Consider the following 11,965-nt stretch of genomic DNA (forward strand, 5'->3'; position numbering starts at 1 on the left):
CCCAAATACACACATAAAAACTTCAAATCATACAAAGTTATCCTGAAAGTGAAAGAATCACTTAGGGAGAATTCTTGGCACCTAGAGTATTATTTGTACAAAAGTTTCCATTATGTATACAAAAATTAACATGTAAGTACAAACGCTGTATCATGTACAAGTTCAAGATCAAGAGCTTTGGAATCAGATACACCAGGGCTGGAATCCAAGCTCCATCACTTTTTAGTGGCATGGCCTTGAGAAAGTAATACAACCTCTTTGTGCCGCAGTTTCTATGGAAAATAGAGATAAAAATAAAACCTACCCTAAGGCTTATTGGATTAATTAATTAGTTATTACATATGAGCACTTAGAACCATCGGAATACACAGAAGTAACTCAGTGAAGGTTAGCATTTATCTATACATGTTTAAACAAAATGAGGTCATATTACAGATGCTTGTTTGCATTTGCATTTTTATGTAACAAAATATTGTGTATAAGTATTGTATGGTAGTACACACAGAGCTAATTCCTTCTTGTGATGGGCATATACTGTATTTAAATAAATGACTCTATGTAACCAAGCCTCTACTCTTGGTATTGTTTCTAATATTTTATTATAATATATACATATCACCACAATAAAATCCTTGTTGCACATATATTTTTCCACACTTGGTTGAGTATTTCTATAGGATAAATTCCTAGAAATGGAATTGCTGATCAAAGTGTATGAATTTTTAATTATATTAATAAAAAATGAGTTATCAATTTGCCTTTCTAAAAGGCTGTATCACTTTACATTTTGATTAATGAGTGTACTTTGTTGCCTTATGGTTGTGTACATTTTAACCAGACGCCCCAATAATTTATTTTGAATGTCCCAGTAGTTACAGAATTAAGGCCTTTGCCCTGATCATTTGGCATTATAGCCCTTTATCTTTCCAAAACTCATAAACAACTCCTAAGAACTTAGCAACCAATTTCTGGCAGCAAATATTCAGATGCATAGCCTGACAAAAAAGTTGTATGCCATTTCCAAATGGGAGAGGAAGAAATGTCAGACATTTCTTAGCCTTTTCAGTGGTCAGTAGGAAGAACACTTGAAATTAGACCCATCCATTAAATTTTGGAGATAGGGTGGCTGTTATCTGCACCCATCTTTGTTTTCTGTAACTGAGACCCTCATTTAATAGACAAGAAGCCTCTCTGTTGAGTCTTACTGGGTGCAGTGTCTCTAATCTAGCGTTCCCCAAGTGTCATAAGGGTACTACTGTTAGCTCTCCAGATGTGTTTGGGTAATACAAGCAGGACAGGTGAACCCCTGGCCAGAAGCTGAACAGCGCCACCAAGCTGACAGGCTGCTTCAGTGGTGGCTAAAGCTCATGCCCACTTTTATTTTTAATTTCAATATTAATCCAAATGATAAATAGACATAATGTTTAAGAGTTAGATACCATTACAAGTTAAATACTACCACAAAGCTTTTAACAAAAATCCTGTTTCACCTCTGATCCCATTCCAGAAGCAATAACTTTAATTCTGTATTTTTCCACACTTGATTATGGGATCGCTCCTTGATTTAAAATTTTTTTTATTCACTCATGGCTATGAAAGATAAGGATTTAGTTATCTCTCCTTTTCTTCCCCCTCCACCATATGCACAGACACACTTTCCCTCTCCACATCTCCCAATATAATTATATCATAATTTTTAGTTACGTCAAAGTGCTGTTTTACATGACAATGACAATGTAATATTATTTCCAGCTGAGTGTTGTAGTTTATGATGATTACAATGTTTTTCTTATCAATTGTTTTTGTTTTCTTGACTTTAATAATCACTTCATGTTTTATTTGCTTAGTTTCCTAGGTAATTCATTCAGCTCCTATTCATCCTCGACTTCTTACCAGAACTCAAATCCTCTTCAGTTCCTTCTGCTTTGTGCTCAGTCTAGGAACATTACAGTGTGATGTAGTGGTTCTCAAAGCATGGTTCTGGGATAACAATGTCAACATCAGCATCACCTGTGACCTTGCCAGAAATGCAATTATGAAGCTCTACCTGAGACTTACTGAATTAGTCACACTGTGGGTGGCTCCAGCTATCTGGGTTTTAATCAGCTCTCCAGGTGATGCCAGTGGATTGGGCACTCAAGCTTGAGAGCCATAGGTCTAGTGGTTGAAAACATGGATACCCAAACCTAAGGCTGCTGGGGTTCAAATACCAGGTATGGTGATGTAACAACTTCCAACCCTCAGTCTTCCTATTTGTCTTTTTTTTTTCCCCCCTTTTGAGACAGGGTCTCACTCTGTTGCCCAGGCTGGCATCCAGGGCATGATCTTGGCTCATTGCAACATCTGTCTCCAGGTTCCTGGTGTGCAGGCCATGATCTTGGCTCATTGCAACATCTGTCTTCCAGTTTCCAGCAATTCTCCCACCTCAGCCTCCCAAGTAGCTGGGAGTACAGGCATGTGCCACCATGTCTGACTAATTTGTGTGTTTTTAGTAGAGACAGGGTCTCACCATGTTGGCCAGGCTTGTCTTGAACTCCTGGCCTCAAGTGATCCACCCACCTCTGCCTCCCAAAGTGCTGCAATTACAGGCATGAGCCACCACATGCGGTCAGTCTTCCTGTCTATAAAATGGGGACTAAAACAGCCTCTCCCACATAGAGTTATTGTGAGTTGTATGGTGTTAGGCATCATGACAAGCTCCAGCATTTCCTGGAGACAGCCTTCCTGGAGCCCTCTGAAATCCAGAGCCTTCATGGGAGGGGACTTCTCCAAGGCGACTGTACACTCTCCTCCAGGCCTCCCTAGTACTCCCTGCTCAGGGGATCTCCTTCACTGAGGCGGCCACCTCAAGCTTCTGCCTTCAGCACCTCCTGCTCCTGAGATCCTCCTCCTATACCCCTGTGCCAGCCTCTCTGCCTTTAACCCTCTCCCACCCTTGGCTCCCCTTTCTACAACCGCCACATCACCTGATTCCTAGCCCCTACCCCCATGCCAACCCCAGCCTTAATCCTCAGCCCCAATCCTTCCTCCTCACTCTGCATAAACCCTCTCCCAGCCCTCGGGAGCAGCCTCAGCCCCCTGTCTCCTACCTTCCATTCCTCCATACTCCTTCACTTCATCCACCCTTCCCTCCCAGGACGAAGTTCCCTGCTTTCCCATGGCACCACCCCCAGGGCTGGCTGCCCCTCGGGTGTCCTCAGCCCCCTGAAGTACGGAGATGGATCACCAGCCTCAGCCTTACTGTTCTGCCTTCTCACTTGGGACAGTTCTTACCTATCTGAGCTTCAGCACTCTCGTGTGAAAGGAGGACCAGTGGTGTCCAGCCACATCACCGACCATAGTGCTTGGCATACGGCAAGTGCTCAGTAAGTCCACCATTCTTTTCATGGTCACCGAGTCCCTGCCTGGTTATGGGGCCCCACACATCCCTCTTCCCGTGTTTCCCACCACTCTTCCCCCATTCACTCAGCTCAGGTCACATTGGTCTCCTTGCCTGCTCCCTCCCACCTAGGGCCTTCGCTATTCCCTCTGATCTGAAATGCTCTTCCAGTGGAGATGCAGTTGATCTATTCTTTAATTTAAATCAGGTCTCTGCTCAATGGTCACTTCCTTAGAAAGCTTTCCTCAAACCATCCATTCTAAAATAGCATCTACCTCATCCCTTGCTATCTTTTATTTTATTATTATTTTTTTTTGTGGGGAGGGGATGGAGTTTTGCTCTTGTTGCCCAGGCCGGAGTGCAATGGTGCAATCTCGGCTTACCGCCACTTCTATCTTTTGGGTTCAAGCGATTCCCATGCCTCAGCCTCCTGAGTAGCTGAAATTACAGATGTGTGCCACCACGCCCGGATAATTTTGTATTTTTAGTAGAGACGGGGTTTCTCCACGTTGGTCAGGCTGGTCTCGAACTCCTGACCTCAGGTGATCCGCCTGCCTCGGCCTCCCAAAGTACTGGGATTACAGGTGTGAGCCACCGCACCCGATCCCCATCCCTTGCTATCTTTTGCTTACTTTCTGGTCCCCCATGGGACTGCTGTGATGCAGGACTGCATAACTGCACTGTTGTATTGTCTATGTCAGCCCCTCAAAGACAGACACTGAGTTTTCTCCTGCTCATCCCCAAACATCAGCTCCAAAACTGCACATAGGAGTAAGGGTTCAAAAAATGTTAAATGAATTACTTTTCTTACAGTAAAAGTGTAGCCATTGCTTTATTCAGCCAGTGTCAGTGATTCCTTGAGTGTAGAGAGCACAACCAATGATGTGACATTCCATGCAGCTCTCTGTGCTCAGCAGAGGAAGGGCTTCCTTCCACATCCCTGTCCTGCTGGAAGGGCTGAAAACCTCACTGCTTGGTTAGGCGTGGTGGCTCATGCTCAGCCTTTTGGGAGGCCAAAGTGGATGGATCACTTGAGGTCAGGAGTTCGAGGCCAGCCTGGTCAACATGATAAAACCCCATCTCTACTAAAAACACACACACACAAAATTTGCCAGGTGTGGTGACAGGCATCAGTAATGCCACTACTCGGGAGGCTGAGGCAGGAGAATCGTTTTAATCCAGGAGGTGGAGGTTGCAGTGAACCGAGATCGCGCCACTCCACTCCAGCCTGGGCGACAGAGTGAGACTCCATTTTAAAAACAAACAAAAAACCTCACTGCTGCTCTTCTCTTCTTCATTTCTTCTGCCACTAAATATTGAGCTCAGGTGTTTGGCATTGTCTGAGGCTCCAGGGATACTGAGGCAGGCATGTTTGTCAACAAGAAAGATACAGAAGAGGGCTCGCTGTAATGTTTACACTGCTTAGCTTAGGCAGGGGCTGAGTCCAATAAAGAGGTGTGGAGTGGCTGGAGCCTCAGTTTGAAACCCAGCTGTGCCAGCTTCACATTCAGTTTCTTCATCTGTAAAATGGGGCTAATGAAAGTCACTACCTTATGGAATTGTCATAATTCTTTGTTAATCCCTGTGCCTGGCAGATAGAAAACTTTAGTAAATGTTGGCTATTAGTCCTAACAGTAAAGTATAGTTTACTTCCATAATTTAAGCAAGACAAAACAAAACTAAAATTTGGTCAAGCCATCAATGATTTATCAAGTAGTCTGGCCCCCTTAACAGCATATAAAAGGATTCACACTCCTTCTAGTCCTCCCAGAACTTCATATTCAATCTCTCTCAAAATTCAGGTAGAGGATGCAGCTGGAGGCCATTATCCTAAGCAAATTAACTCAGGTACAGAAAACCAAAAACCAAATACTTCATTTTCTCACTTATATGTGGGAGTAAACAATGGGTGCTCATGGACATAAAGACAGGAATGGACACTGTGTACTACTAGGGTGGGGAGGGAGGAGGCAAGGGCGGAAAAGCTACTGGTTACCATGTTCATTATCTGGATGATGGGCTCAATTGTATCCCAAACCTCAGCATCACACATGTAACAAACCTGCACAGGTACCCCAGAATCTAAAAAAAAAAAGCTGGAATTATAAAAAGTAAATAGGCTGGGTGCAGTGGCTCATGCCTGTAATCCCAGCACTCTGGGAGGCCAAGGTGGGAGGATGGCTGAGCCAGGAGTTCGAGACCAGCCTGGGCAACATGGTAAAACCCTAGTGGCATGCATCCACATTCCCAGCTACTCAGGAGGCTGAGGTGGAAGGATCACTTGAGCCCAAGAGGTTGAGGTTGCAGTGTGCCATGATCATGCCACTGCACTCCAGCTTGGGCAATAGAGCAAAACTGTCTCAAATAGATGGATGAATAGATAAGATGCCTAAAAACAAAATAAAAACAAGTATATGTGTATTAGAAAACAAAACAAAACAAAATCAGGTAGGAAAACTAGCCAGGAGGAAAGACACTGCTGGCTGTGCTCTACCTATGAAGCCAGGGATACAGGAATGGGGCCAGGGCCGCACAGTGCAGCCTTCTGTCCTTAGAAACTGCTAAGTAAAGACATAAGTGTTCACGGCTACAGGGTTTTGATTTTTTTTTTCATGTTTTAATTCAACTTTATTATGGTATAATTTATACACAATAAAATTCCATCACCCAGAAAATTCCCATGGCCCTCAGCAGTCAATTTCCACCTGAAAAACAACCACTGATATAATTTCTGCCACCCTAGACTATTGTTGCTTGACTTTATATTAATGGAATTATAGTATGTGCTTTTTTCCCTCCAATATTTTTATAGCTTTATTGAGTTAAAGTTGTAAAACTGATTTACATAAATACACCTAATTTAACGGGTACAATTTGAAGTGTTTTAATATATTCCTACCTTGAAACTAGGTAACCCATCACCCCAAAAAGTTTTATGTCCTTTTGTTTTCTATCCACCCTTCCTACCCCAACTACTGATCTGCTTTCTGTCACTACAAATTAGTTTGCATTGTTAAGAATTGTATATAGAATCATCTAGCAGGTACTCTCTTGTGCCTGACCTCTTTCACTCAGCATAATTATTTTGATTCATACATGCTGTTGAATCAATACTTTATTCCTCCCCCCACTAACACACACTCAACATTTCATTGTATGGGAATAACACAATTTGTTTATCCATTCATTTATTGCTGAACATTGCAGCATTTTCCAGTTTGGAATTCTTATGGGAAAAACCACTGTGAATGCCTATACAAGTCACTTTATTAACAAAAGTTTTCATTTACCTTAGACCCATGGAATTGCTGGGCCACAGGGTAGAAATATATTTAACTTTATAAGAAACTGCCAAACTTCTTTTTTTCCCAAGAGGTTGTACCATTTTAAAATCTTACCACATGGCTGGTTTCACAAGCTTGTACCCATCTCATGGCTTTTGTACTTGTTCTTTCTTCTTGGAATGACTTTTCATTAGGTTTCAGAGCTGGATTCTTGACATTCAGGTTTCAATTCAAATGCCAAATGCCAAAGAGGCAATTGTGTCCCTCCTCACTCCAAATTCATGTTGAAAGTATAATTCCCATACCTTAGAATGTGACTATATTTGAAGATAAGGTCTTTAAAGAGGTAATTAAGATAAAATAAGGCTGTCAGAATGAAGGACAAAAACCACACAATCATTTCAATTGATGCTGAAAAGCATTTGATAAAAGTCAACATCGTTTCATGATAAAACCCTAAAATATTGGGAATAGAAGGAAAATACCCCAACATAATAAAAGCCATATATGACAAACCCACAGCTAGTACAATACTGAATGGGGAAAAACTGAAAGCCTTTCCTTTAAGATCTGGAATACAACAATGATGCCCACTTTCACCGCTGTTATTCAACACAGTACTAGAAGTACTAGCTAGAGCAATCAGGCAAGAGAAAGAAATAAAAGGCATCCAAATAGGAAAGGAAAAAGTCAAATTATCCTTGTTTGCATATTATATCTTATATTTGGAAAAACCTAAAGACCACCAAAAAACTGTTAGAACTGATAAACAAATTCAGTACAGTTGCAGGATACAAAATCAACATACAAAAATCAGTAGCATTTCTATATGCCAACAGTGAACAATCTGAAAAAGAAATTTAAAAAGTAATCCCATTTACGATAGCCATAAATAAATTAAATACCTAGGAATTAAAGAAATGAAAGATCTCTATAATGAAAACTATAAAACACTGATGAAAGAAATTGAAGAGGACACATAAAAAATGGAAAGATATTTCATGTTCATGGATAGGAAGAATCAACATTGGTTAAAATGTCCATACTACCCAAAGCAATCTAAAGATTCAATGCAATCTCTATCAAACTACCAATGACATTCTTCACAGAAATAGAAAAAACTATCCTAAAATTTAAATGGAACCATGAAAGACCCAGAATAGCCAAAACTACCCTAAGCAAAAAAAACAAAACTGGAGGAATCACATTACCTGACTTTAAATCGTCAAATTATACTTCAGAACTACAGTAACCAAAACAGTATGGTACCAGAATAAAAGCAGGAACATAAACCATTGGAACAGAATAGAGAACCCAGAAACAAATCCACATACCTACAGTGAACTCTTTTTCAACAAAGGTACCAAGAACATACACTGAGGAAAAGGCAACCTCTTCAATAAATGGTGCTGTGAAAACTGGATCTCCATATGCAGAAGAATGGCACTGGAACTCTATCTCTTGCCATATACAAAAATCAGCTCAAAATGGATTAAAGAATTAAATCTAAGACCTCAAACTGTGAAACTACTATAAGAAAACACTGGGGAAACTCCAAGACATCAGTCTGGGAAAGGAGTTCTTGAGTAATACTCTATAAGCATAGGCAACCAAAGCAAAAATGGATAGATGGGAGCACATCAAGTTGAAAATGCTTCTGCTCAGCAAAGAAAACAATCAACAAAGAGACAACCCACAGAATGGAAGAAAATATTAACAAACTATCTATCTGACAAGGAATTAATAACCAGAATACATCAAAAGCTCAAACAACTCTATAGGAAAAAAATCTAATAATCCAATTAAAAATGGGTAAAACATTTTAACGGACATTTCTCAAAAGGAGACATACAAACGGCAAACAGAAATATGAAAAGGTGCTCAACATTGTTAATTATCAGAGAAATGCAAATTAAAACTATAATGAGGTATCAGCTCATCCCAGTTAAAATGGCTTATATCCAAAAGACAGGCAATAACAAATGCTGGCAAGGATGTGGAGAACATATACTGTTGGTGGGAATGCAAATTAGTACAACCACTATGGAGAACAGTTTGGAGGTTCCCCAAAAAACTAAAAATAGAGCTACCATATGATCCAGCCATCCCACTGTTGGGTATATACCCAAAAGAAAGGAAATTAGTATTTCGATTTTCCTGTGTTTGTTGCAGCTCTGTTCACAGTAGCCAAGATCTGGAAGCAACCTAAGCGTCCATCAACAGATGAATGGATAAAGAAAATGTGGAATTTACACACAATGGAGTACTATTCTGCCGGTAAAAAGAATGAGATTCAGTCATTTGCAACAACATGGATGGAACTAGAGATCACTATGTTAAGTGAAATAAGCCAAGAAAAACACCACACGTTCTCACTTATTTGTGGGATCTAAAAATCAGAACAATTGAACCCATGGAGATAGAGAGTAGAATGACGGTTACCAGAGGCTAGGAAGGGTGGAGGGGGAATGAGGATGGGGAGGGTAGGGATGGTTAATGGTCATGGTTAAAAAGACCTTCTGATCACCATTTTGCAACCATAATAATTGTTTCAAAAGAATCACCATGAATTCTAAAACCAGTGGGTAAGAGTCTGAAGAACAGGATATTTAAATAGTCTCAAAATATCTTACCACAGAATACTTAATACTTACAAAAGGAAAAATCGTAACTTTATGGTGGAGTGTACCTCCCCCTACACCACCTCAACCAAAGGATGGAAGTTAACACCCGGAATACGGGGACAAACACAATGTCATGTGCCTCCTGATGAAAGGCCCTGAGGAGGCAACTTTTTTCAGTAGCATTCCTGCCAAAAAATGCATACCCTCTCAGAATAGCACGGGATGGGTGGGTGGCAGTGGGGAGGAGAGAAAAATGGATACTCTGAATCTAATCATAAGAAAATATCAGATGAATAAAAATCTAGGGACATTCTACAATATACCTCGCCAGTACTCTTCAAAAATGTCAAGGTCATGAAAGACAAAGCAAGGCTGGATAACTAACTGCCCTTCCAGATTGAAGGAAACTAAAGAGGCCTGACAACTCAGTGCAACGTGTGATATTGAATTGGATCCTGGGGAATAGCTATAAAGGACACTATTGGGGCAACTAGCAAAATTTAAATATGGATGGAGTGTATTAAACAATTGTATAATTGTTAAAATTCCTGATTTCTGACCACTGTCCTGAGATTATGCAAGATAATGTCTTTTTTTAAGGAAACACACACAAATATTTGGGATAAAGGAGCTTGATGTTGGAAACTCTAAAACGATGTAGTAAAAAATATATGCTATGTGTGTGTGTGTGTGTGAATATCTATATACCGTATACTGATTTCCTTTCTTTTGGGGTATATACCATATAGATATCCACACACAACATGTATTTGTGTATATATACACACATACGAGAGGATATGGAAATGCAGCAAAATATAACAATTTGTTATTCTAGTGGAAAAGCATATGATCTTTACGATTCTTGAAATTTACGTGTAAATTTGAAATTTAATCACAAACACAGTTAGAAGCTTTCAGCGACCAAATACATTATCAGAAATGGCCTGTCCCCAGTGAGCACTCTTTAGCTCATTCTTTTTCTACATCGCACTTATCACTGGCAAAAATTATCCTGTGCATTTATTTAATAATATTTAACATCGTGTGCAAGGCTGTCCTAAGTGCTTTACCTGTATAACCTCTGTGAATCTTCTTACAGGTGAGGAACAAACACACAAGAAGGTTGATTAATTTGCCCAAGGCCACCCATGTGGTTTGTCTCCTGCAGTGGCACAGAACCTCAACCAAGGCAGAAACTGCCTTGTCTATTAGACTTAGAATGCCTATTAGACTTAGACTTGCCCAGCGACTTAGAATGGTGCCTAGTACATTACGGGTGTTCAATAACTATCCGTAGATTCAGTTAATAAACACTGGGCACCCACTAGGCCTACATAGAAATACAAAGTACAAAACAAAATATTCAAAAATCTGTGCCTAAATGGAGCTTTGAGTAATAAAACTCAGTCCCACACCAATTAGCGTCCGTCTAGGTATTTCATTTGGGTCTATCATTCCTGAGAATTAAGACCCATTCTTAATGGATCCTCAGAGAAACGGATGCTCAGGGTGGGTCAATGATTTGCACAAGATAACTGGGTAGAAGGGAAGGTCGGGATTCCAACCCAGTCCCTGAGGTTCCCAGGCGCGACGTATGAATCAAACGACCAAGACATCACCCAATCAGTATTTATTAGACGCCTACTGCGGACGGTTGGTCTTCACGCAGGTCAGGCAAGAAGGGGTGGTGATGCCCGGGCCGCTGCGGAGACCCGGAGCCCGCCGCGGATCACGGGAATTTGGCGCCTATTTTTTGTTGGCTGGGTGTTCTCGCTGGTGATTGGGTCTCGGCAAGGCGTGCCGGTGCGCTCGGCTGCGGCTGCTCCGTCGACCTTGGCAGGACCGGGCGGTGCAGGACTCACTCGGCTGGCCTCCCGGGGGATGGGCCACCAGGAGTCTCCGCTGGCCCGGGCGCCAGCGGGAGGTGCAGCTTATATAAAGAGGTTATGTAAAGGGCTCAGCTGGCGCGAACACGTGGAAAGCCACGGGAGCCTAGGAGCCTGGGCCTCCCCAGCGAGCGCCGCGGCAGCAGAAGGATCCGCTGCACGCCGGGCTCGGGCCACCACCTCCCGCGCTGCTGGGTCCCGGAGGCAGCCCAGGCCCGGAGCGGACCATCCCCAGGCAGGGGCTCCAGGGGGGAAACGGGCCGCCCGGAAGTGGAAGAGCGCGGGCCAGGTAAGGGCGCCGTTCGAGGACTTAAGACCAGCGCCGAGGCTGGAGTTACTGCCACTGCCTCCACGCTTGGTAAGGGAAATCGGGTCCTCGGCCGGTCGCGCTCCGAGAAGCCGAACTTTTGAGCCAGTCCTTCTACCCGCCGCCCTCGGGGACTTGGGTCGGTCCGCTGGGCTCCGCTAGGGCTTAATTCAATGGACTGTTTACACCCGGGCGAACACAAGGCGGGGCGCGGGGAGGGACGTCACGGAGGGGGCCAGGCAAAGAAAAAGATTTCCGCCGGCCAAATCGCGTCCTAAGGCGGTTTTCAGAAGACGTGAAGCTTGCTGGCTCTTCTTTTTCCTATCGCTACATGACAAGCTAATAGAGAGAACGCAGAGTTTTGCTTTTCTTTCCGGTTCCCCTCTGATCCGCTGCCCAGTGGTTCCGTCTTTCCCGCTTTCCCCTCCCCTCCCCCGTTCAATCAGCGGCGGTGGCTTCCGTCTTAAAGGGGCCGCGGCGGC

The 11,965-nt window shown here is 42.6% G+C and overlaps 1 protein-coding gene across 1 annotated transcript in view; it reads left to right on the plus strand.

The window, feature by feature from the left end:
- Positions 1-10,911: 10,911 nt before the first annotated feature.
- The window catches only part of STK35 (serine/threonine kinase 35), a 44,244-nt gene continuing 43,190 nt past the window's right edge, over positions 10,912-11,965 (plus strand). The window contains exon 1 of the mRNA XM_017872539.1: positions 10,912-11,465. Within this exon, the coding sequence (XP_017728028.1) occupies positions 11,172-11,465 (294 nt within the window). The 5' untranslated portion in view covers positions 10,912-11,171. The remainder of the gene's footprint in view (positions 11,466-11,965) is intronic.

Source organism: Rhinopithecus bieti, unplaced genomic scaffold (assembly GCF_001698545.2).
Source record: "Rhinopithecus bieti isolate Rb0 unplaced genomic scaffold, ASM169854v2 scaffold_7580, whole genome shotgun sequence".
Classification (NCBI taxonomy): Eukaryota; Metazoa; Chordata; class Mammalia; order Primates; family Cercopithecidae; genus Rhinopithecus; species Rhinopithecus bieti.